Source organism: Lithobates pipiens, unplaced genomic scaffold (genome assembly GCF_037356315.1).
Source record: "Lithobates pipiens isolate NorthernLeopardFrog02 unplaced genomic scaffold, aLitPip1_a1.2 Scaffold_10, whole genome shotgun sequence".
Lineage (NCBI taxonomy): Eukaryota > Metazoa > Chordata > Amphibia > Anura > Ranidae > Lithobates > Lithobates pipiens.
The window spans coordinates 169,878,436-169,902,603 of record NW_027507686.1 but is presented as its reverse complement, the minus strand read 5'-3'; the positions used below and the strand labels follow the sequence as shown (position 1 = coordinate 169,902,603).

The 24,168-nt window shown below is 42.2% G+C and overlaps 1 protein-coding gene across 4 annotated transcripts in view; it reads right to left on the bottom strand.

Moving 5' to 3' along the window:
- Positions 1-1,541: 1,541 nt before the first annotated feature.
- The window catches only part of LOC143935673 (uncharacterized), a 47,756-nt gene continuing 25,129 nt past the window's right edge, over positions 1,542-24,168 (bottom strand). For 3 of the 4 annotated variants that reach the window (XM_077459717.1, XM_077459733.1, XM_077459742.1), the window contains exons 3-5: positions 9,036-9,138; positions 6,584-6,755; positions 1,542-1,811 (exon numbers count right to left, since the gene is read on the bottom strand). In XM_077459717.1, coding sequence (XP_077315843.1) covers positions 1,681-1,811; positions 6,584-6,755; positions 9,036-9,138 — 406 coding nt within the window. In that variant the 3' untranslated portion in view covers positions 1,542-1,680. The remainder of the gene's footprint in view (positions 1,812-6,583; positions 6,756-9,035; positions 9,139-24,168) is intronic. The other variant, XM_077459724.1, reaches the window with a different exon arrangement.

Here is a 24,168-nt window from a genome sequence, read left to right as displayed (position 1 = left end):
GCATAATCAGCGTAACAATACAGCTGCTCCGTTTAACAATCATTTTCATAGAAGAGTTATCTTTTTCAGAAATGAATTTCCAAAAATGGGCAGTATGATCAATAAATGTATACGTTTTATTGTTTGGGATGATTAGCCTTAGTGGAAAGGTTGATCAAATTCAATCAAATTAGTATTTTTGAGTAAAAGATTTAAAATGACCAAACCTATGATCAATCATTTGTTATGTGCATGACCACCATAAGGGGCAGAGCTCTGGAGAAAGACTTTTCCCAGGAAATATGCTTTCTATGCAGCTTTTCTGCAAAGAGGCTAATTGCACTAACGCACATGGAAAAGCTGTTAAATGGCACTCTTGTACATATAGATTGCAATCATGAAAATTTGACCTAAGAATTAAAACTCGGGAAAGCATTTCAGAATAGTGCAGTTTTTGTTTAAGGTTGGCCCATTATCCTGGCACATTGCTGTTGGATGTGATTGTGCATTTGGCATGGAGAAGTTTTAGATGTAACAGGCACAGATGCTCTGAGTAGCTGGTATGTGACAAAGGGCTTGACTGATTAAAGGCATATATTCACTTTGCAAGAGAAGTTTGCCTTATATTGCGTACACACAATCTGACTTTCCGGCAGACCAGAGTCCATCAGACAATTCAATAGTGTGTGGGCTCCAGCTGACTTTTTCTTCCCAAAAGTCCGGCGGACCTAGAAATAAGACTGGCTTGTCCGCCGGACACGGCTTTTAGCGGACAATCCGTCCGTCTGTGTGCTAGTCCGACGTACTAAAACCGACGCTAGGGTAGCTATTGGCTACTGGCTATGAACTTCCTTATTCTACGTCATCACATTCAAATCCGCCAGACTTTTGGAGTGATCGTATGTGGCCAAGTCCATTCTTTTGAAAGTCTGGCGGACCTCAGTTGCAAAGTCCGTCGGATTGTCTGCCGGACCAAGTCCATCAGAAAGTCCAGTCGTGTGTACGCGGCATTAGCTTAACAAATATGGTGAAAATTCACTTTGCAAAGCATACCCAATCACATGCAAGGAAGTAAAAAAAAAATAGTTTTGATTGTATATAATTAATTGATAAAAGTCAGCAGCGTGTCTCATTCACTAAGCCATTTGCCTTTAGTAAATCAAATTGAACGAGATCTACAGTGAAAACCTTGGTGTGAAAACCGAATTAAGATGTTGTTTCTAGGTGACATCGCCTGATTCTAAAATATATTTTTTTTAAATAGCAAACATATACTTGCCTGCTTTGTGCACAGAGCAGCCCTGATCTTCCTCTTCTGGGATCCTCCGCAGGCACTCTCCGCTACTGCCCCTGCCCACCATAGCAAGCTGCTTTCTATTGGGCACTAGTGCCTCCAATTTTACCTTAATGCTTTGTACTTTTAGAAACACTTTGACTTTACACCTTATAGTGGCCTGCTTGTGAAGGGAAAGCCAGTGTCAGGCACTTCTAACTCTCATACACCCTACACTCCTAGCCCTGTTGTGTTAACATTCATACAGAAAAGTTCTTTGATGACTATATGAAGACTCAATCCATAGTGTTTTTATAAATTAAATGGAAAATACACTGCCAAAGAATTTTTTGGGGAAAAAAATGATTTTTCCCATCCCTCCAGTTTGTGCTTATTTATGCATTGTCCATATAGATACAGTATTCTCGTCATAGATCTACTAGAATATTCCTGCGGCGCACTCCAGAGAATGATTTCCTCACCAGTAGTACCACCACGGCCACAACAGTGCCACCCAGGACCATTCCGATCACCAGCGCAGGATAATTTGTGACAGCTACTGCAAAGGAAGAGTCTACAGTTAGATACATATCTCATGTAAAGTGTACTGGTCATTATATATATATTTTTTATTTTGGACAAAGTAAGGAAAGTTTTTTTGTTTTTTTAACACTTCCACATTTTATCCAAAACTACCAGAGATACAGTACATTAGAGATGCTCAGCAGATGTCTCCCCACTGATCGTTCTTTTGGAAATACAGGTGTGCATAGAGCCATCATACTAATACATCTGTTCAGTATAACTACAGAAATGGATCTCTTCTAAAATTCTTACGGCCATGTGCACGTTGTGCTTATCTGTATCTCGGAAGTGTTTTGAAACTCTGTTGAAAAGTACTGGGTGCTGTTGCTGTCTGACATTTACTTATGTGTCAGATAACATATCCACCGGGCACTGTAGGTTCTCCCATGGACTTCTATAGCTGGAGCACTGTTTTTGCTCAGATGGGACCCGACAAAAAGTATTCATACCACTTGAAATTTTCCACATTTAGTTATGTTGCAACCAAAAACATAAATGTATTTTATTGGGATTTTATGTGATACACCAACACAAAGCGGCACATAACTGTGAAGTGGAAGGAAAATGATAAATGGTTTTCCAAATGTATTACAAATAAAAATCCGAAAAGCGAGGCATGCATTTATATTCAGCCCCCTTTACTCTGGTACCCCTAACTAAAATCTAGTGGAACCAATTGGCTTCAGAAGTCATCTAATTAGTAAATAGAGTCCACCTGTGTGTAATTCAATCTCAGTATAAATACAGCTGTTCTATGAAGCCCTCAGAAGTTTGTTAGAGAACCTTAGTGAACAAACTACATCATGAAGACCAAGGAACACACCAGACAGGTCAGGGATAAAGTTGTGGAGAAGCATTAAGCAGGGTTAGGTTATAAGCCATGTGGGGGACACAGCAAATGTGGAAGAAGGTGCTTTGGTCAGATGAGACCAAAATTGAACTTTTTGATCTAAAAAGCTAAATGCTATGTGTGGTAGAAAACGAACTCTGCACATAACTCTGACCACACCATCCCCACCGTGAAACATGGTGGTGGTAGCCTCGTGTTGTGGGGATCCTTTTCTTCCGCAGGGGCAAGAAATCTGGTCAGAGTTGATGGGAAGATTGATGGAGCCAAATGCATGCAATCTTAGAAGAAAACATGTTAGAGTCTGCAAAAGACTTGAGGCTGGGGTGGAGATTCACCTTCCAGCAGGAAAACGACTCTAAACATACAGCCAGAGGTGCAATAGACTGGTTTAGATCAAAGCATATTTATGTGTTAGAATGGCCCAGTCAAAGTCCAGACTTAAACCCAATTGAGAATCTGTGGCAATACTTGAAAATTGCTGTTCACAGACGCTCTCCATCCAATCTGACAGAGCTTGAGCTATTTTGCAATAAAGAATGGGCAAACATGTCACTTTCTAGATGTGCAAAGTTGGTAGAGACATCCCCAAAAAGACTTGCAGCTCTAATTGGAACAAAATGTGGTTCTACAAAGTATTGAGTCAGGGGGGCTGAATATAAATGCACACAAAAATTTGGAAAACCATTTGTCATTTTCCTTCCACTTCACAATTATGTGCCAATTTGTATTGGTCTATCACATAAAATCCCAATAAAATATATTTGTTTTTGGTTGTAATATGACAACATGTGGAAAATTTCAAGGGTGTGAATACTTTTTCAAGGCACTATAGCATAGAAATTTTCTTGTGAAAATTGTACATATTTTTATCTGGAAATATTCCTGTAACATAGTTACAGTACCTTCGCCCTCTCTCCATCCTTAGTAACTAGATTCCCTTTATCATTCTTTATGGGGCCAATATAATCGGACCTCCCCCTTTTACTATTTATATACTTAAAGAATTTGTTGGGATTTTTTTTACTCTCCTCTGCTATGTGCCTTTCATGTTCTATCTTAGCCGCCCTGTTTGCACCCTTACATTTTTTGTTGAATTCTTTGTAAAGTTGAAATGCTGATGATGATCCCTCAGCCTTGTATTTTTTGAAGGCCTTCTCCTTTGCATTTATCTGCATTTTTACAATAGAGTTAAGCAACTCAGGACTTTTATTAGCTCTTTTAAATTTATTTCCCATTGCCCTTATTTAATATGCTGTTAAAGCACACCCATTTTCCCCAGTGTTCTTTGCTCCTAGGATTTTATCCCATTTAATATCTTCTAGCAAGGAGCGTTGTTTATGGAAGTTGGCTCATTTGAAATTCAGTGTCTTTGTATTCCCCTTTTGTTTCTCATTTGTGTGATTTATGTTGAAACGAATTGACCTGTGGTCGCTGTTTCCTAAATTGCCCTGTATTTCTACACCCACGATCAAGTCTGTATTGTTAGTAATCAGTAGGTCTAGTAACGAATTGTTCCTTGTTGGTGCCCACCCATGAAAATTGTCCTGTAAAACATTTAGGAAATGGCAAGCCTTAGCCGAATGCGCTGTTCCTTCCACCCAGTCTATGTCTGGATAAGTAAAATCCCCCATTATGATGACGCTTCCTATCCTTGCCGCCATTCCAAACTGTGACAGGAGGTCTGTCTCCCCCCTCCTCCCTCTGGTTAGGGGGCCTATAGTATAATCCCAGTATTACTTTCCCCTTGGTTTCCTCCTTTTGTAGCTCTACCCATAAGGATTCCACATCCTCCCTTGCTCCATTAGTGATGTTGTCCCTCACATTAACTTGTACATCATTTCTGATATGCTATACTTTACTTACCTCGGGTTTAGGTGCTTTAGTAAACCTATCACTAATGCCCCCAATACTACCCTCTAGAAATTGGTCCACACTTGATAACTGTACATCTGGATCCTCACCTTGTTTAAAACCCCCTCTAACTTATCGGCGAACTTATCGTAACAACATTGGTACTCTGTGTTTTGAGCATTTTATGACAATTGTTTTACATAGACTCATCTTTCTAGCAGATCATGGTCAGGGTCATATCAGATTCAATGCAATGTTTTACAGGCTCCTAACAAAAAAATGATAAATGCACTTTTTTTTCATGCATGTATTATTTTTTCTTACAAAGGTGAAGTTTTCCTTTAAGGCCCTGTTATCACCTTTGTGAATAAATGGATGTGCTAGAATGTATGTGAATGCATGTGCAGTTTTGCCATGGCTAGTTTACATCTGTGTTCTTTGATCACCAACGTCAACATGCATTATGGACCTATTGATGGCAGATTGACATGCATTTCGATGCATTTCAGTGACCAGTTTCTCCCATAGGAACTCCAACTTTATTCAAAATTTCACTGCATGACAAAACCCATTAAAGTATCTCAAAACATGAAAACACACATCCTCGTGAATAGAAAAGTGTGTTAAAAAGCGTATATAAAATTGCATAGCAATGCACACAGAAAGGTGTGAAACCTGCCATATGCATATATAATTTTTATATATGATGGTGGTGCATCTTTAATCTAGAGGGGTTCTTTCAAATTGTAACGTAGGGGTTGGCAGGAGAAACCACAGCGACTGGTGGGAGAAATGCTATCCAGTGATTTGGCACACCTAAAAGTGTCATAGAGCAGCAATGCCCAGAGCTCTTCAATAAAGCAAAGCTTCAACACACTGCCCATCGGACAGGTTAGTATTAAATTGCTTTCACAGAACAGTTTTCCTTTCTTATGGTCCTTTCGCACGTGCGTTCTGTTTGTTTCATCAGTTCAGTCATGTTCTTTTCAAAGAAAAAACGGATCAGTTTACATCAGTTTTACATTTACATCCAATATCAATGCAAAAACGGATGCAGAATGGACCGTTTGTCCGTTTACATCGGTTTTTCATCCGTTCTGTTTTCTTAACGGAAGACAAATAGGGCTTTGATCCTTCCCAAAAAACAGATGTTGACGGAAGTGAATGTAATTGGATGACCATCCATTTTTCCATAGAGATGCATTGATGTCCGTTTTTCACCCGTCAACGGATGGATGACAAACGGAATCCCCGTGTGAAAGAGGCCATACTCTTTCAATCACGATAAGGTTGCTTTAACATACAATGATGACTAATACATAAAAGATCAGATACCACCTCAGGTTTACCAAAGTCTGTTTAGCAAAGAAAGACTTCTGATGGGTTGGCATTGTTACTTCACTTTGTGCCTCGCATTACTGAACAATCGTATCTAATCATATAAAAGTTAATGTGCATCCATTGGCTTATATGTTTTGTAGAAATGCCAAGACTATAGCTAACGAAAGCTCTGCACAGAGGAAATTGTAGTAAACTTGTCATAAAAGAAATTTAGAGGTTGCCACTGCTAACCTCTGTCTGTTAATGCTGGTTATCTTGCTGCTATGGTGACCCATTCACTGCCTTCAGGTCATTCTCAGCCACCGTACCAGAACTGAGAGCCAAGCAACTAGCGTTTTCAGGAGAGTGGTTAGCAGTGGAAGCCTCCATGTTTCTCGTATGACCATTTTACTGTAAGTATGACATAATTCTGCAAAATGTTTTGCACATTTACGGATGCATGCAGAAGAGGAGGAGCCTAGAGCACTGCCGGGAGACTCTAGAAGAGGAGGTTTGGGTCTGCTCTGTGCAATACAATTTAAATTATTAAAGAAAAAAAAGAATTATGCCTTTATAAACACTTGAGGATACATTTTAATTTTAAGACCAGCAGATAATGAAACAAAAACTAATTGTGACAGCTGCCCCCTTTTTCAGTAACAATATAGCATGCCTTTTTCGATGCAGTATTCTGTTTTGCGGGTTTTATCCCAGGGCATACTGACCCTTTCTTTTTTCCCAGATCACATAGATAGGCTCTGCAGTCACATGGTACGTCCTGGTCTCTAGCTGAGATTCTATTGGTTGTTTGGAAATCATTGTTGATGAACAGTTAGACCCACAGGAGTTTGAGTAGTTGGAGCTCAGACACAACTTTACTTCACAGCTTATAAATACCTGTATTGGAAATAAATAAATGTGTCTGAAGGTCAATTCAAAGAAACAAAAATAATGGTTACATTTCTGTAATCATTAAAGTAGTCAAATATTATTAATTAAATTGAATTCATATGACTATAAATAATAGAGGTTGACATGGGTTTTTCTCTGGCCGATGTTGATATTTAGAAATTGCGGCAGCTGATAGCTGATATGACGCAGATTTTTTGGGTCGATATGGTAGGCTGTTTTTTCTTTTTTTTTTTCTCTTTATCTCATAAAAACAGTTAAGTAATAAGTGATACAGAAAATGTCTTAAATTAAACATTGATTAAACACAACAAGCCTCCAATCAGTGCACTTGTATGTATAATTTAGATTAAAAAATACTATGTATCTTAAATATTAAATACACAAAAACAGGTAATCAAAACTGTTGGATGAAAAAAATAGGCTAACTTTACTGTTTCGTATTTTTTTTTATTAAAGTGTATTTTTTCCCAAAAAAAAATTTGTTTGAAAGACCGCTGCACAAATATTGTGTGACATAAAATATTGCAACAACCGCCATTTTATTCTCGAGGGTCTCTGCCAAAAAAAATAATATAATGTTTAGGGGTTCTAAGTGATTTTCTAGCAGAAAATACTGGATTTTTACTTGTAAGCAACACATGTCAGAAAAGAATTTGTCTTTAAATGGTTAAACTGAGATCTTCTACACACTGGAGTTCATTCCTTTGACTACAAATGCATTTACTACAAATCCACTTTGCACTACAAGTGCACTTGGAAGCGCAGTCACTGTAGACTCTGAGGGGGACAAGCAAGGAAAATGAAAAACAGCATTTTTGCTTGTACATGATTTGATTATAAAATCAGCAGGGCTTCCCCTCATTTCAGATCTTCCCCTTAAATTGAAAATGACTGAACTTCTAAGTGCACAGTGGATTTGTCTTTAGTAAATCAACCCCATTGCATTTCTTTGCTACTTTTATCAGCAATGTTCTCAGACTTGGCAGGCTGCCCAGATAGGAGAGACTCAAGTCGCTCTGATGGGAAGACTTCAGGCGACTTGCATTGACTTTTTTTACAGAAGTCATTTGTAAGTCACATTGAAGTCGTGCTGTGCGGGGTCTCGCTGAGTCGCCCGCAAGTCGAATCACCCCTGTGTGTATACTTATGGGGACAGCACTACATTCCCATTTATGAATATAATTGATACCCTACTATAATATACCAAATGGATGATATTTTGTAAAGGAAATACTTGAAGCTGAACTTAATGATAACATTTTACTTTTTTGGGGCCCTACTCCCACTTAAAAAAAAAACTGCTGTAAAGGGTGAAAAGTAATAGTATACTACTGACAGGGCTAATTTACTTATGTAAATAGTAGGATTTGATTTATTATCTATTATTGAAGCCCTGTAGTTAAATTGTATTCAAAGGGGACACATATGTAGAAGTGAGGCCCTGTTCACACTGAGGCCGCGTACACACGGGCGGACTGTTCGTCCAACTTTGTCCGCTGAACAGTGTTTGGGCGGACAGTCCGCTCGTGTGTGGGCTTTCAGCGGACAGTTTCAGCGGACAGTTTGACGGACAAGGTTTTTCGGAAATTCCGTAAAACTGTCCGCTGAAACCTTGTTTCAGCGAACAGTCCGCTCGTGTGTAGGCTTGTTCGTCAAACAAAGTTGCGCGCATGCTCAGAAAGGATTTTCACGCCGAAAGCTATAATGCAGTGTATAGGACGTCGTATTTTTCGTCCCGTCGTACGTGCCGTTCACGTCATCGCGCACGGTTTCAGCAAACTGTTCGTCCGTCGTGTGTGGCTATGTCCGTCCATGCTAAGTTTGAGCGGACTGTTTGCCGAAACTGTTGGACGGACAAAGTTGGGCGAACAGTCCGCGCGTGTGTACGCGGCCTTAGAGATTTGGAATTGAGGGCAGAATTGACGAAGCTCTGTCCGGAGTTTCAAATTGTGATAAAATTGCGTCAAAACAGTCTACAATATATTCTGTACTCTTCAGGGGATATCCTCTCACTGCTTGTGTGGTCATTGGTATAAGGGATAAACAGTTTTGGAGAGGTTAGAACCTACTCAGGGCTTTAATTGTTCTGGATCCACAATGGAGAGATTTACCTCCCTTTCTTTGTGGTCACCAGAACAGAACATAAGAGGAAATCTCTCAAAAGAGGGCATAGGCAATAACATATGACAGAGGCTCTAACCTTTTCTCACATTCTAAAATAAAAATGTTGTGGTTTAGGTGACTGATACAAGTGGTCCCACTTACCATGGATGAGCCAGGAACATGGGTTACTCCTGAGAGTTTCAATGTAAACACCACCTTATTGTCTTCCATAGTTATTTTCTCCGCTGTTTTCTTATCTAAGCACCTGGAATCAGAACAATTAACGGGCATTGTAAGTTTTTGGTACCACAAAATACCACCAACTGTCAGTTCGAAATCATTTTTATTTTTTGCAGTGGGAGGGCAGCTAACATATAAACCCAGTAGCCAGCATGGTCACCAATTGTATTTGCTCGCCTCTCCACAACATTGGGCTATGTGACAGCACAACTTCCCACTACATCATATAGTCCAAATATATTCAAAAGTTTTCATGGTGTCATTGGGCATTTTAGAAATAAGTAGTTTTAGAAGTACTTAAACATCTAAGTTCATAAAGAAAATCTGTTTTAGGGCAATCACCCTAATTTTTGATTTTCTGATCTGTGTATTTTTACACCAGCACACTTTTACCAGACTTGTATAAATTGTCATAAGAAAGGATAATGCTATGCTGTTATTACCTTGTTTTACAGTTTTTTAGGCATTTTTTTCTATTGCTCTAAATGCAGCCTATTGCTTTTAATGAGCTTGTAAACACAGGTGCATAAATATTAGTAAACCAATACCACATACAAAAAAATACAGGTCACATTTTTTTACGCATTAATCACAACTCCCCTATATTTAGCATTGTGGGCGCCAGAAGAATTTGTATGCATGTAAGTGCATATAAGTTCATATACACACCATACGTGATTTTTTTTTTTGGGCAGGATCTTTCTTTAAGAAAGATCTGGCATTTATACATCAGTATGGTGTGCAAGGACACCTAAGATGTCTTTTTTTTACAAAAGTTTGCATATCCAGCGCCTCTCATTCTTTCTTGCTTATAACTAATTACAGGCTCTGATTTTGGGTGTCTGCTTTGCATCAGTCCTCACATATTTAGAACATCCAGAGCCTCTTACTTATAACACAGATACAAAAATTATTGAGCCAGTTGTTCCACATCTTTTGCCTGTTCTCCATCACTAGTACAAGCTGTGGACACCTCGGCTGCTATGGAGTAGGACTTTAAGAGCAACAAGACGTAATACGCAGTAAGCTTATGGTGAGGGAACAGAAGAAGCCCAAAAAGAATCCGTAAATAAGCAAAATTTGTTTATAAAAGAATTTCAGGCATTCTCCATGCTTCATGGGTATTTGCAAATTCTTACAGTGGCCTTGTACAAATACAATAACGATTCTAAAGCAAACAATTGATCAATGTTGGTGATTTTCCAAAATATAAATTCTAGCTTAAGGAGAAAGCATTTTAAGCTATTATTGCAATTTATACATTCATATTTTCTTCATTTGTTATAGTCAAGAGTTTAAAAAATAATAACACCTCCTGTTGATTTTTTTCTTTTGTTCAACTAATATGCAATACTATATATTAATCTGTTGTATTTTACTTTTCAACCAGGTGGAGTTTACGACACCCTTTTACACCTAACTAGTTTCTTCTTAGCGCCTCTGTTAAAAAATGGACTTGGATTCTGTTAGGGAGATTTCTCACTTGCTGTCCAAGTGACAAATGTTTTACTAGAAAAGCCCCATCAGCAGCACAGGCATAAACAAAAGTGGATTGTTTAGTAAAGTAGATGAAGACTAGGACCCCTGGCAGCTCTTTGTCACTGTCTCTGTTCTAGATTTCCCCTTACTTTTTTGTGTGATGAGACTGTTGACACTGGAAGAAAATGATGGACAATCTTTCTAATACTGTACGGGGTAGCAGTAAATCCTAACAGAGACTGTATTCCTTCTTCACTCTATCCAAAAATAAATAAATATGCTAGATACAGTGCCTTGAAAAAGTATTCATACCCCTTGAACTTTTCTAAATTTTGTCATGTTACAACCAAAAATGTAAATGTATTTTATTGGGATTTTATGTGTCCAAATTTTTTACAAATAAATACAAGAAAAGTGTAGCGTGCATTTATATTCAGCCCCCTTTACGCTCTAATACCCCTAACTAAAATCTAGTGGAAACAATTGCCTTCAGAAGTCATCTAATTAGTAAATAGAGTCCACCTGTGTGTAATTTAAACACTTAACAACCGCCCCATAGCCGAAAGATGGCTACAGGGCGGTTTCTTAACTCTGGGAGGCCGTCATATGACGTCCTCCCAGAATTCCGCTCTCGCGCACCCCCTGGGGTGCACACTCAAGAGCATCCGTGACCGCCAGGTCCACAGGACCCGGCGCATTAAGGATCACCACGGCCGTTTACCACGTGATCGCTCCGTCAAATGAAGGAGTGATCACTTGTAAACAAACCGGCATCATAACGTAACAGGGGTTCCTCCCTCGCCTCTCTGTACCGATCGGTACAGCGGAGGGGGAAGAGATCAGTGTCAGCAGCGCTGTGGGCTGCATCTGCAGTGCCCACATCGCTGCACACCGAATTTAATCCCTCAATTCCCTGCCAATACTCTGCAATACCAGCTAATACTCTGCAATACCAGCCAATACTCTGCAATACCAGTCAATACTCTGCCAATACCAGCCAATACTCTGCAATACCCACCAATAGTTTGCCAATACTCTGCCAATACCAGCCAATACTCTGCAATACCTGCCAATACTCTGCAATACCAGCTAATACTCTGCAATACCCGCCAATACTCTGCAATACCCGCCAATACTCTGCAATACCAGCTAATACTCTGCAATACCCGCCAATACTCTGCAATACCCGCCAATACTCTGCAGTACCCACTAATACTCTGCAGTACAATACCAGCCAATACTCTGCAATACCCTGCCAATACTCTGCAATACCCTGCCAATACTCTGCAATACCCTGCCAATACTCTGCCATAAATTGCCATACCCGGAGATACCCTGCCATACTCGGAGATACCCTGCAATACCCAGCCATACTCGGTAATACCCTGCAATACCCAGCCATAGACGTCCACCCTCCCGCGCCCTCCGGTGCTTCTACCGACTCGCCAATACGATCAAAGCCAGAATCTTTTTTTTTTTTCTATTTCAAGCTTCCCAGCCTAGAGGTGAGATGTGAGGTCTTATTGACCCCATATCTCACTGTAAAGAGGACCTGTCATGCCATATTCCTATTACAAGGGATGTTTACATTCCTTGTAATAGGAATAAAAGTGATCAAAAAATTTATTTTTGGGGAAAAAAATGTCAAACTAAAATAAATAAAGTAAAATGAACAATAAAAAAAAAAAAAATTAAAGCGCCCCTGTCCCCATGTGCTCGCATGCAGAAACGAACGCATACGTAAGTCCTGCCCACATATGAAAACGGTGTTCAAACCACACATGTGAGGTATCGCTGCGAACGTTAGAGCGAGAGCAATAATTCTAGCCCTAGACCTCCTCTGTAACTCAAAACATGTAACCAGTAATAAAATTTAAAGCGTCGCCTATGGGGATTTTTAAGTAGCGACGTTTGGCGCCATTCCACGAGCGTGTGCAATTTTGAAGAGTGACATGTTAGGTATCTATTTACTCAGCGTAACTTCATCTTTCACATTATGCAAAAATTGGGCTAACTTTACTGTTTTGTTTTGTTTTAAGCATTAAGCGTTCGAAAAATTGCTGCGCAAATACCGTGCAAGATAAAAAGTTGCAATGACCACCATTGTATTCTCCAGGGTGTTTGCTAAAAAAACATATATAATGTTTTGGGGTTCTATGTAATTTTTTAGCAAATAAATTATGATTTTTACATGTAGGAGAGAAATGTCAGAATTGTCCTGGGTACTCCAGAACGCCTGATGGCGCTCCCTGCATGTTGGGCCTTTGTATGTGGCCACGCTGTGTAAAAGTCTCACGCATGTGGTATTGCCATACTCAGGCGTAAAAGCAGAATGTGTTTTGGGGTGTAATTTGTGGTATGCATATGCTGTGTGTGAGAAATAAACTGATAATATGACAATTTTGTGAAAAAAAAAAAGTTAAAAAAAATCTTGATTTTTTAAAGAATTGCGGGAAAAAATGACAACTTAAAAAAACTCATCATGCCTCTTACTAAATACCTTGGAATGTCTTCTTTCCAAAAAGGGGTCATTTGGGGGGTATTTGTACTTTTATGGCACGTTTAGGGTCTCAAGAATTGAAATAGGCCATCAGTACTTCAGGTGTGATCAATTTTCAGATATTGGCACCATTGCTTGTGGACTCTATAACTTTCACAAACACCAAATAATATCCACCAATTTGTACTTATTTTTACCAAAGATATGTAGTGGTATAAATTTTGGCCAAAATTTATGAAGAAAAATTACTAATCTGCTAAATTTTATAACAAAAACAAAGAAAAATTCATTTTTTTACAGAATTTTCAGTCTTTTTTCTTTTATAGCACAAAAATAAAAAACCTAGCGGTGATTAAATACCACCAAAAGAAAGCTCTATTTGTGTGAAAAAAAAGGACAAAAATGTCATATGGGTACAGTGTTGTATGACTGAGTAATTGTCATTCAAAATGTGAGAGCACCGAAAGCTGAAAATTGGTCTGGTTATTAAGGGTGTTTAAGTGCCCAGTGGTCAAGTGCTTAATCTCAGTATGAATACAGCTGTTCTATGAAGCCCTTTTTTTTAGAGAACCTTAGTGAACAAACAGCATCATGAAGGCCAAGGAACACACCAAACAGGTCAGGGATAAAGTTGTGGAGAAGTATAAAGTAGGGTTAGGTTATAAAAAAATATCCCAAGCTTTGAACATTTCATGGAGCACTGTTCAATCCAACACCCAAAAATGGAAAGAGGTATGGCACAACTGAAAACCTATCAACACATAGCCGTTCACCTAAACTGACATGCCGAGTAAGGAGAGCAATAATCAGAGAAGCAACAAAGAGCCCCATGGCAATTCTGGAGGAGCTGTAGAGATCCACAGCTCAGTTGGAAGAATCTGTCCACATCACAACTATTAGTCATGAACTCCACAAATCTGGCCTTTATAGAAGAATTACTTTTTCAAGGCATTGTATATACTTTTGAGATGGGATATCACTACGCTGCATTGTTTTCAAAGAGTCATCCAAGTCATAGACTGGAATGCCATTGTGACAAGGAGCAGAAAGCAGAACCATTGTGTATCACTACAAAGGAAGAAGCAAAGCCTATATATGTCATGAGCAAGTATGATTGTCATCATGTATAATCATCATGTATAATCATCATGTATAATGGTTTGTAAAACAACATTTGTTATTAATATTATTTATATAATTGGTCTCATTTACATGAGAACTTATTCCCAGCCAACATTGAGCTGAATCTAAGCCTTTTTTAGTTTCACTTCATAACTTCCTACTTCTTGTTCCCACCCCCAGGTCCTCAGACCTCTATATAAATCTGCAGCACATACATATTTTACATCTTTCCCCTTTTAAAGAAAACATATGCATCTATAACTAAATTGTAATAAAGAACCAACAAGGAGTGCAGAATAGCACGGAACAATAACAAACTGCAATATAAAATGCTGAGTAAAAGTCAGTGTGTGATAAAGTCTTGGAACTTTGGGTTTAGGATTGGATTTACACACTCTTCCAGATCGAGTAACGACTTGTGGGGCTTGCAAGTGTGAAACCTCTTGCCTGTCACCATCATAATTTTGTTGTGGGTGTGTGTTACATCTGTTTTATGGAAGTGTCAATTGGCAAAGCAGCAGATAGCTGTGCTCGGGGTCCAGAAGTGATCATAGGCACATGGGCTGCGGCAGTACAGTATGATTCAGGTACCTGTAGGAGGTGACAGCGGTTCCTTAAATAGGTCTTACCATCAGAATGGACAACATAGCTGTTTTGTTGGCAAGCCTTTCCATGAACTGTGGCCAGTCTGTCAAACCCACGGGTTGTCTCCATCCTTACCACCTGCCCAGGCTCCAGAGGAGAAAGGGGTCTGGTCGATTTGTCATGGCTTATCTTTCCTTTTTGCCTGAGTGTAAATAAAGCAGCCTGAACCTCAGTCTCAACTCTTGGCAGGCGCCAGGATGAGACCATGGGAATCATAGATGCTTGGCCGACGTTACACTACGCTCTGTAAGATCATTGGATCTAGGGTAATTGGGACTGCTAGTGACATGCTGAAAATCCCATTGGTGAGCAAAGTTCTTGAATTCTCTACTGAAAAATGATTTTGCATTGTCAGTCATCAATTGATAGGGAATTCCATGTGTACAGAATGCCTGCTTTAATGTCCTGATCACTGTGTTACTGGAAGTGTTTGGAGGACATCAAATTCAGCCAGAGTATGAATCTACCAAGACCAGGTAATCCTTGTTTGACCACTCAAATATATAAGCTGCTGTGATAGATCATGGTTTGTCAGGTATTTAGTGAAGAGTTAAAGGTTCTCTCATCTGGTTCTGTCGTAGAGTATTACACGGAGCACATCTGCCCAAACTTCTCTTTCAATGTCAGTATATATAGTGGGCCAAAACATGGTTTCACCTGCCATTCGTTTAGTGGCATGAATGCCAGGATAACTTTAATGGAGCTGTGTCAAGTAGTATTTCTGGAGAGAGTGAGGCATTTCATATCTCTGACCACGCAGGATTAATCCATCATCCACTGTCAATTCATCCCTCAGAGTAGGATGGTCGGAATGTTATGTGGGATATCCTTAAAGGAGCCATGCCGCCCATTGAGAATGATGTCGATGAGGCTCTGCCTGTGTTTCTTGGTTAAGTTCTTGAATCTTTCTGGATGACAACAACGCATCCAGAGCCAACACTTCATAATCCTCAATAGCTCCAGAGTTATCAGAAATGGGGAGATGTGCATGTGAAAGAGCAACAAATAGTTCACGGCCTCGTTTACAAATAACATTCAGGTGGTAGCGTTGAAGCTTTAGCATCATTCACTGGATGTGTGCAGATGCTGTGTGCAGAGGTTTTCTCAGTATGGTTATGAGTGGCTGATGATCCATCTCCATAGTCACAGGACAGCCATAGATATAATCATGGAATTTTAAACAGAAAATCACCAGTCCCAATAATTCCTTCTCAATTTGTGCGTCGCGTGCTTCAGTCTCAGTGAGGGCTCTTGATGCAAAAGCCACAGGCCTACCATCTTGAAGACAGACTGCACCAAGACCATGCTGGGAAACATCATCAGACAATACCACCGGCTTATGCACAGCAAAATACTATAGGACAGGTGGACACCAACACCAACGGAGTGGAGATGTTATCTCACTGCAATGATGAATAAACTTTGAGAGATAATTGGTCATGCCAAGAAACCTTTGCAATGCATTTTTGTCCTCTGGAGCAGGCATATGATGGATGGCTTTTTTTTCTGGGTCAGGCTTGACACCTTTATTATCCATGAGAAGGTGTCCAACATGTGGCACCTCAGACCCTGAAGTGACATTTGGTAGGGTTGAGTGCATATTGATGGCTCTGACTCTGTCTAGTATGCATTTAGGTCATTTGTCATGCTTTTCAACGGAGGATCCCCAAATCAATATATCATCCAGGACTATTTCACATAGCTGACTTTGTCTTTTATAGCCAGTGAGATCCTTCAAGAGGCACACACAGTAGGCTGTACTGATTCATCTAGGCGCATGTGATGCGTGACTGGAAGCTTACCAACCGTGTCAGTACAAAATAAGTCCTTATAATCGGAAATCTCAGAAGCCTGTTGTTGTACTACATGTACTTCTGAACTGAGTGTGATTAGATTTAAGCGCATTCTGTCTGGTAAGCCTAGCAGACTCTTAACATTTCTATCCACAATGTGGAATAGCAGCTTGTCCCCTGATAGATCAAATGTAGAAGTGCGCAGTGTCTGAATTGTTTGACCGCCATAAACTATCAGGTTTACTTTATTTGACTGATCAATTTCAGCTTTGAGGTCAAAGCTGTGCAATGTGGATAAGGACATGACATTGCATTTGGCACCAGTGTCAATTTTCAACATGACATGTTTGCTGAATGCTGTTGAGAAGGTGGTGAATATTTCTCCTTTATTTGCAATTAGGTCCACACTTTCACAATGAAAACAGTTTTGGTGATCATCACTTTACACTTCATTAATTCTGTGCACATTTTGTTGTTTAGTATGACTAGATGGTGTCATCCACGCACCTCTATTTTGAGGCTTGGAGCTACAACATTTTGCAAAATTATTCAATTTTTGGTATAAGTTACACCTTTTGTTAAAAGTCAGACACTTGTTGAACTACCACAGTTGTTACATTGCCTTTTGTTCTGTTACACCACTATCACTTTTGACTCTCTTTTTAGTTCCTTAGTGGCCCTTTCAGAATGTTAAAACAACATACATATTCTGATGGCTGATTCCAGTGTTAAATCTTTCTCCCTTAACAACTGAGCATAAACTGCATCATTGTAGATAACACATACAATCCTGTCACATATCAGTTCATCTGTTAGTGCACCAAAATCAATTTTTTTAACCAGCAGTCTCAGTGTTGCTACATAGGATTGTATTCCCTCATCAGGTTCCTGAGCATCAGGTTAATAAGTCTGTCTATTATGACATTGCATTATGGTAAGCATATCTTATCAAATTTCTTGATTAAGACATCAGGATCCTCTTTGTCCTCATTGTCTTGAAAATTAAGTGACTCATATTTATCTAGTGCATCTAAACCAGCAAAATTGAGAAATTGAGTGTAAGCATGTACCCTTTTTGACTTGTCTGAGTGTCCTCCTTTGCTGTACACTTCCCATTCTCTTTTGAACTCCAGCCAGTTGTTAGTAATGTCATTATCAAAGATTAAGGGTTGTATGCCACATAGATTCTGAGCCATGATGTTTCAGTGATCTCACTTCTGTCACCATGTTTTGTGGAAGCAATGATGAATCGTCAGATGAGCCTTGTAAAGAACATGTTTATTTCCAGCCAACAGTGAGCTACATCTAAGCCTTTTTTAGTTTCACTTCATAACGTCCTCAGTCGGGATGGCCGAACGGTTCGCCCGGCCCTCGTTTCGCTGCGAATTTCGGCTGTTCGCGGTCCGCCCGATCGGCGGACTATTGCCGCCGTTCGCCCGGCGGACTTCCGTGTTTACTGTGTAAAAGAACTTTGACCTATGATGACACATCCATCATGGGGTACAGGACAGCCAATTGAGACATTACAGCACATGGACACTTGGACATTCCCCCTAACTTATAAATAGACCCGATCCGGCGGCCATTTTACATTCTTTCTTCTGTCACTATAGGGCGAGGTTGCTGTGTGGAGCAGGGAGAGACTGCAGTGACCCAAATCGCTAGCTATTTGGTCCACAAAAGTTCTTTTCAGGACTGGTATAGGTGTTAGGTGTAGTTCAGGATATAGGTTTGAGGCACTGCTGTGCTACTGATTTTTGCAGCAGCCTGTCTTTTGTCAGTGTAGAGAGAGGGACAGGACGCTGTGTGCTGCAGGGACAGTCAGTTTAATCATTAGCTGTTACTATTAGGTCCACAAAAGTGCTATTCAAGTTATTGTTCCAGCAGCCTCTGTTTTGTCAGTTTAAATAGGGACAGGCAGGAAGCTGTGTGTGAGGCAGTGAGGGACAGTCAGTTTAATCAGTAGCTGTTACTATTAGGTCCACAAAGGTTCTTTTCAGGACTGGTATGGTAATAGGCTTGTACACGTATAATATTCTTTCTTCCAAATATAGAAAGAATATTATACTTGACTGCTGCCTTTCTGCTGCAGCAGTCCTTTATCAGTATAGGAACTGAGGTACAGTCTGCTAATCATTCACAACCTACTTGTTCCACAAAGGTCCTTATAAGGACTGGTAAGGTCTAGGGTACTACAGTACATAGGGTTGAGTGAGGTACAGTCTGCTATTCCTTAAGGACTGGTATAGGTCCACAATACATAGGGTTGAGGTGCACTACTGCTGACTGCTGCCCTATACTGCAGCAGTCCTTTATCAGTATAGGGACTGAGGTACAGTCTGCTAATCATTCACAACCTACTTGTTCCACAAAGGTCCTTATAAGGACTGGTAAGGTATAGGGTACTACAGTACATAGGGTTGAGTGAGGTACAGTCTGCTATTCCTTAAGGACTGGTATAGGTCCACAATACATAGGGTTGAGGTGCACTACTGCTGCCCTATACTGTAGCAGTCCTTTATCAGTATAGGGACTGAGAGTTTTGTCACAGGGTCATTTAAAAAATGACAGGCAGAGGAAGGGGCAGGCCCTTCCGCAGGAGTGGTAGGGGTAGGGCAGGAGCAACAGGTTTGAGCCAAAGTGGGAAGTTGCAGAAGGTGCGTTCAATTACTTTAAAGGACACACCAGACTTGGTTGAGTGGCTCACTCAGCATTACTCTTCTGCACCCTCCTCATCCTCTCGATCTGCACCCTCTTCTTCACTCTCTGCTATGTGCACCCCCAAAGACACTACCACCAACAACACCACCACCACCACATACCTTCCGCTTGAGTCACAGGAATTATTTTCCGATTCATATCAAGACATTTCTGATGCGCAGCCACTCTTGGTATTGGATCAGGAAGAGGAGGTAGCAACAACCGCTACTCAGCAGTCTGACGACAGTACCCAAATCAGCCCAAGGAGGAGGTTGGTCCCCGCTGTTGCTGCCTACTCCGAGATCTCTACTTATAGCGGTGGGGAAGGTGATGTCGATGATGACGTGTCTAGTGATGTCACGTGGGTGCCCACAAGAGAGGAAGAGGAGGGGAGTTCAGAGGGAGATATGGACCAGCAGATAGGGAGGAGAAGCAGGAATAACTTACATTGCACAGGAGGGACAAAGCAAACTGCAAATGTATCAGGAGCGAGTCATCGACCATGTACGGTCACAACTGGCGCTCCCAGGACACCGGCACATGGCTCCGTAGTGTGGGCTTTTTTTAACGTGTCCGCTGCTGACAATAGCGTTGCCATCTGCAATCCTTTCAGTCAACGCATTAGTCGCGGTAAGCCCAACACTCACCTAGGGACGACCGCCTTAAGAAGGCACATGAGCAGCCATCACCGAGCCCAGTGGGAGCAACGGAACACACAAAGCCACACTCCAGGCTCTCACCGTCCAGCCTCGTCTTCTACTTCTCCTCTCTCCTCACAATTGTCCTCCACTCCACCTTCCATCACGCCAAGCTCACGTTTTTCTGCAAAAAGGCAGGCTTCCGTGGGCCTAATGTTCGAGCGTAAAAAAATGATGACGCCGGATAACCCTCTTGCCCAACGGTTGACGGCTGGCTTGTCAGAACTCATAGCCCGCCAACTACTGCCATATAAACTGGTGGACTCGGAGGCCTTTCACAAATTTGTGGCCATTGGAACACCACAATGGAAGGTCCCAGGAAGGAAGTATTTCTCAGAGAAGGGCATCCCAGAGCTATATGGCCATGTTCAGCGGCAAGTGAATGTATCTCTGGCACACAGTGTCGGTGCCAAGATACATCTGACCACAGACACATCGTCTAGCAAACACGGGCAGGGAAGGTATATCACTTTTACTGCCCACTGGGTGAACCTTCTGACGGCCGCCAAGCATGTAACCCGTGGCACCCGTGTAGATTTGGTTTTACCGCCACGGATTGCATGCAGGCCTGGCTCTTCTTCTCCTCCTCCTACTCCATCCTCCTCCCTCTCCTCCTCGGCTGACTCCTCCTTTTCCGCTGCTAGCGTCTCTTCCGCTGCACCGCCCAAGCTCCCCAGAACCTATTCGACATGCCAGGTGAGACGTTGCCATGCCGTGCTGCGTCTGTTGTGCCTGGAAGCCAAGAGCCACACTGGCCCGGCACTCCTTTCAGCTTTGCGTTCACAGGTAGATCAGTGGCTAACACCGCTCAATTTGACAGTTGGTAAAGTAGTGTGTGACAACGGTGCCAATCTGCTTAGCACATTGAAACAGGGCAAAATTACGCACGTGCCATGCATGGCACACGTCTTAAACTTGGTCGTGCAGTGATTAGTTTTCAAATACCCTGGGGTCCAGGACATCTTGCGGCAGGCAAGGAAAATCTCGGCCCATTTCAGAAGATCTTACATGGCCGTGGCTCGCCTTGCTGACATTCAGCGGCGACACAATCTGCCGGTCAGACGTCTTATTTGCGATTCCCCGACGCGATGGAACTCAACCTTCTATATGCTTGATAGGCTGCTCCAGCAGAAACGTGCAGTTAACGTCTACCTGTATGAACTTTTTTTTTCACTGCGCCAGTGGCTGCTCATGCGTGATGCATGCAGACTTCTGCGCCCATTTGGGGAGATCACCAAACTGGTCAGTCGCAGCCATGGCGTCATTAGTGACATGGTACCTTATGCCTTCTTTATGGAGCGTGCATTGCGTTGTGTCATTGATCAAGCTGTGGAGGAGCAGGAGCGGGAAGATGAGGAAGTCGCAATGCTGGATGAATTCCCAGGGGGGGCTACTCTATCTGAGACAAGTGAACAACAGGAGTCTGAAGAGGAGTCAGAGGAGGATGGTGCCGGGGCGGATGAGGAGGTGCCAGAAGAGCATGCTTTAAACCTTCATGGGATCCCTGTTGTTGTGCGTGGATGGGGAGAGGAGAATGAAGAGGACGACATTATCCTGGATGATGAGCAGGAGCCAGGCCACCACACCTCTTCCAGTTTAGTGCAAATGGGGGCCTTCATGCCCAAGTGTTTTAATAGGGACCCCCGTAAAAAAAGCATAAGGGTCAAGGACCAGTACTGGGTGGCAACGTACTTAGACCCCCGGTACAAAAAATGGTGGAAATGTTACCGCCGTCACAGAGGGCTGTCAGAATGGAGCACTTCCAGGCCTTGCTTCGAGAAATGCTGCATTCTGCTTTTGCGTGCGCTGGCAGAGGAGCAATTCCCACTCCCAGAGAAGGAGTTGCGGGTACCAATCCAACAGCGCCTGCAAGAAGAGGCCGGTTTGAAGATGTGTTGGTGACTTCGGATATGAGGTCATTCTTTCAGCCGACCCATCGACAGGTGTCATCCGGATCCAGCATCAGGGAACGCCTAGACCGTCAGGTGTCCAACTACATCGGGTTAACGGCCGATGTGGACGCTCTGAGGAGTGATGAACCCCTGGACTACTGGGTGGGCAGGCTTGACCTCTGGCCAGAGCTTGCCCAATTTGCAATCGAACTGTTGGCTTGCCCCTCGTCCAGTGTCCTGTCCGAAAGGACGTTCAGCGCAGCAGGGGGGATCGTGACCGATAAGCGTACTCGCCTAGCTCACGACAGTGTTAACTACCTCACATTTCTAAAAATGAATGAGGCATGGATCTCGGAGGAATTCAACACATGTGACCAAGTAGACCATGTATATGTCTAGAAACAATTTTTTTAATCGAGCACACAGACCTTCTTTCTTCATTTGGCTCACTTCCTTGTCCAAAAACAGCACACCGTACTATATGCCCGTACCCTCCTGTTTGAAGAGGTTGAGCGGTGTCATATTTCTACTGGGGCTGCTTATTATGAGGGGCTCCCATCATCCCTGTGCTGTCTTCCTCCTGGGGCTGCTTATTATGAGGGGCTCCCACCATCCCTGTGCTGACTTCCTCCTGGGGCTGTACCTCTGCTGTGCATATTATGAGGGGCTCCCACCATCCCTGTGCTATGCTCATTATGAGGGGCTCCCACCATCCCTGTGCTGTGCTGACTTCCTCCTGGAGCTGTACCTCTGCTGTGCATATTATGAGGGGCTCCCACCATCCCTGTGCTATGCTCATTATGAGGGGCTCCCACCATCCCTGTGCTGTGCTGACTTCCTCCTGGGGCTGCTTATTATGAGGGGCTCCCACCATCCCTGTGCTGTGCTGACTTCCTCCTGGGGCTGCTTATTATGAGGGGCTCCCACCATCCCTGTGCTGTGCTGACTTCCTCCTGGGGCTGTACCTCTGCTGTGCATATTATGAGGGGCTCCCACCATCCCTGTGCTATGCTCATTATGAGGGGCTCCCACCATCCCTGTGCTATACTGACTTCCTCCTGGGGCTGCTTACGGTGCAGGTGTCAGTGCTGTATATCACGGTGCTGGTGTCAGTGCTTTATGTCGCGCTGCTGATGTCAGTGCTCTCTATCACGGTGCTGGTGTCAGTGCTGTATATCACGGTGCTGGTGTGAGTGCTTTATGTCACGCTGCTGATGTCAGTGCTCTCTATCACGGTGCTGGTGTCAGATCACTCTATCACGGTGCAGGTGTCATTGCTGTATGTCACGCTGCTGGTGATCATCTCCTGCACCCTCTTCTTTGCCTACCCTGACCTTCCCTCTCCTCCATTGCCTTCATTCGCTCCACAGTTCTGAATTGTCACAACAATTTCACATATAAAAAAAGAATGCTTGTAGTTGTCGATCCCAGATTCACCTCATACATGTGTTATGTCATTGGCCATGTGGTGGGACTATGTTTGCACAGCTAGTAATTATTTTGTGGCTGCAAATTTGACCTGTAGGTTTGCAAAGTTCGCCTCCCATTGAAGTCAATGGGGCCCGCCGCGAACGTTACGGTTCGCGAACTATCGGCCGCGTCCGCGAAACGTCCCGTCGGAAGTTCATCCATCACTAGTCCTCAGGCCTGTGTGTAAATCTGCAGCACATACATATTCTACACCCATGAAAGGAGCAACCTCAGATGATACACAGAGATGTAAGAAATCCACCTACATAGGTTTTACGTGTTTATCTGCAGTCTTCTCTCCACACCCTTTTAAAAGTGCAGATCATGTTAAAAATCTTTATTCATCTGTCAACAGCACAAAGGAGGGGGTGGAGAGATTGCAGTTACAGCGTGTGAGGGCTGATTGGAGAAAATGAACAAACCCCCTTCACACAGCACAAGAACTGTGTTATGAATAGACAAGCTCTCTTCTGAGCTCTCCCTCCCCTTTCCTGCTGACACAAATTTATTTAATGTGTCGGAAAACTTCTCAGAAGTGACTCATGCTGATAACAGAGGAACAAAGCTCCAAAGAAACAACACTTAGAGCTTTGGGGAGAGATAAGTAAACACTGCAGATATGTGTGCACCCTAAAGCTCAAACACGTGTGTGTGTCTACATATTTATGGCCCAACACATTGATGTCCCTTCTGACACAGTAAAGGGAAGTGCGTAAGCACTTCTCTTTTGGCAGAGCCAGTAAGAGGGAGATCTTT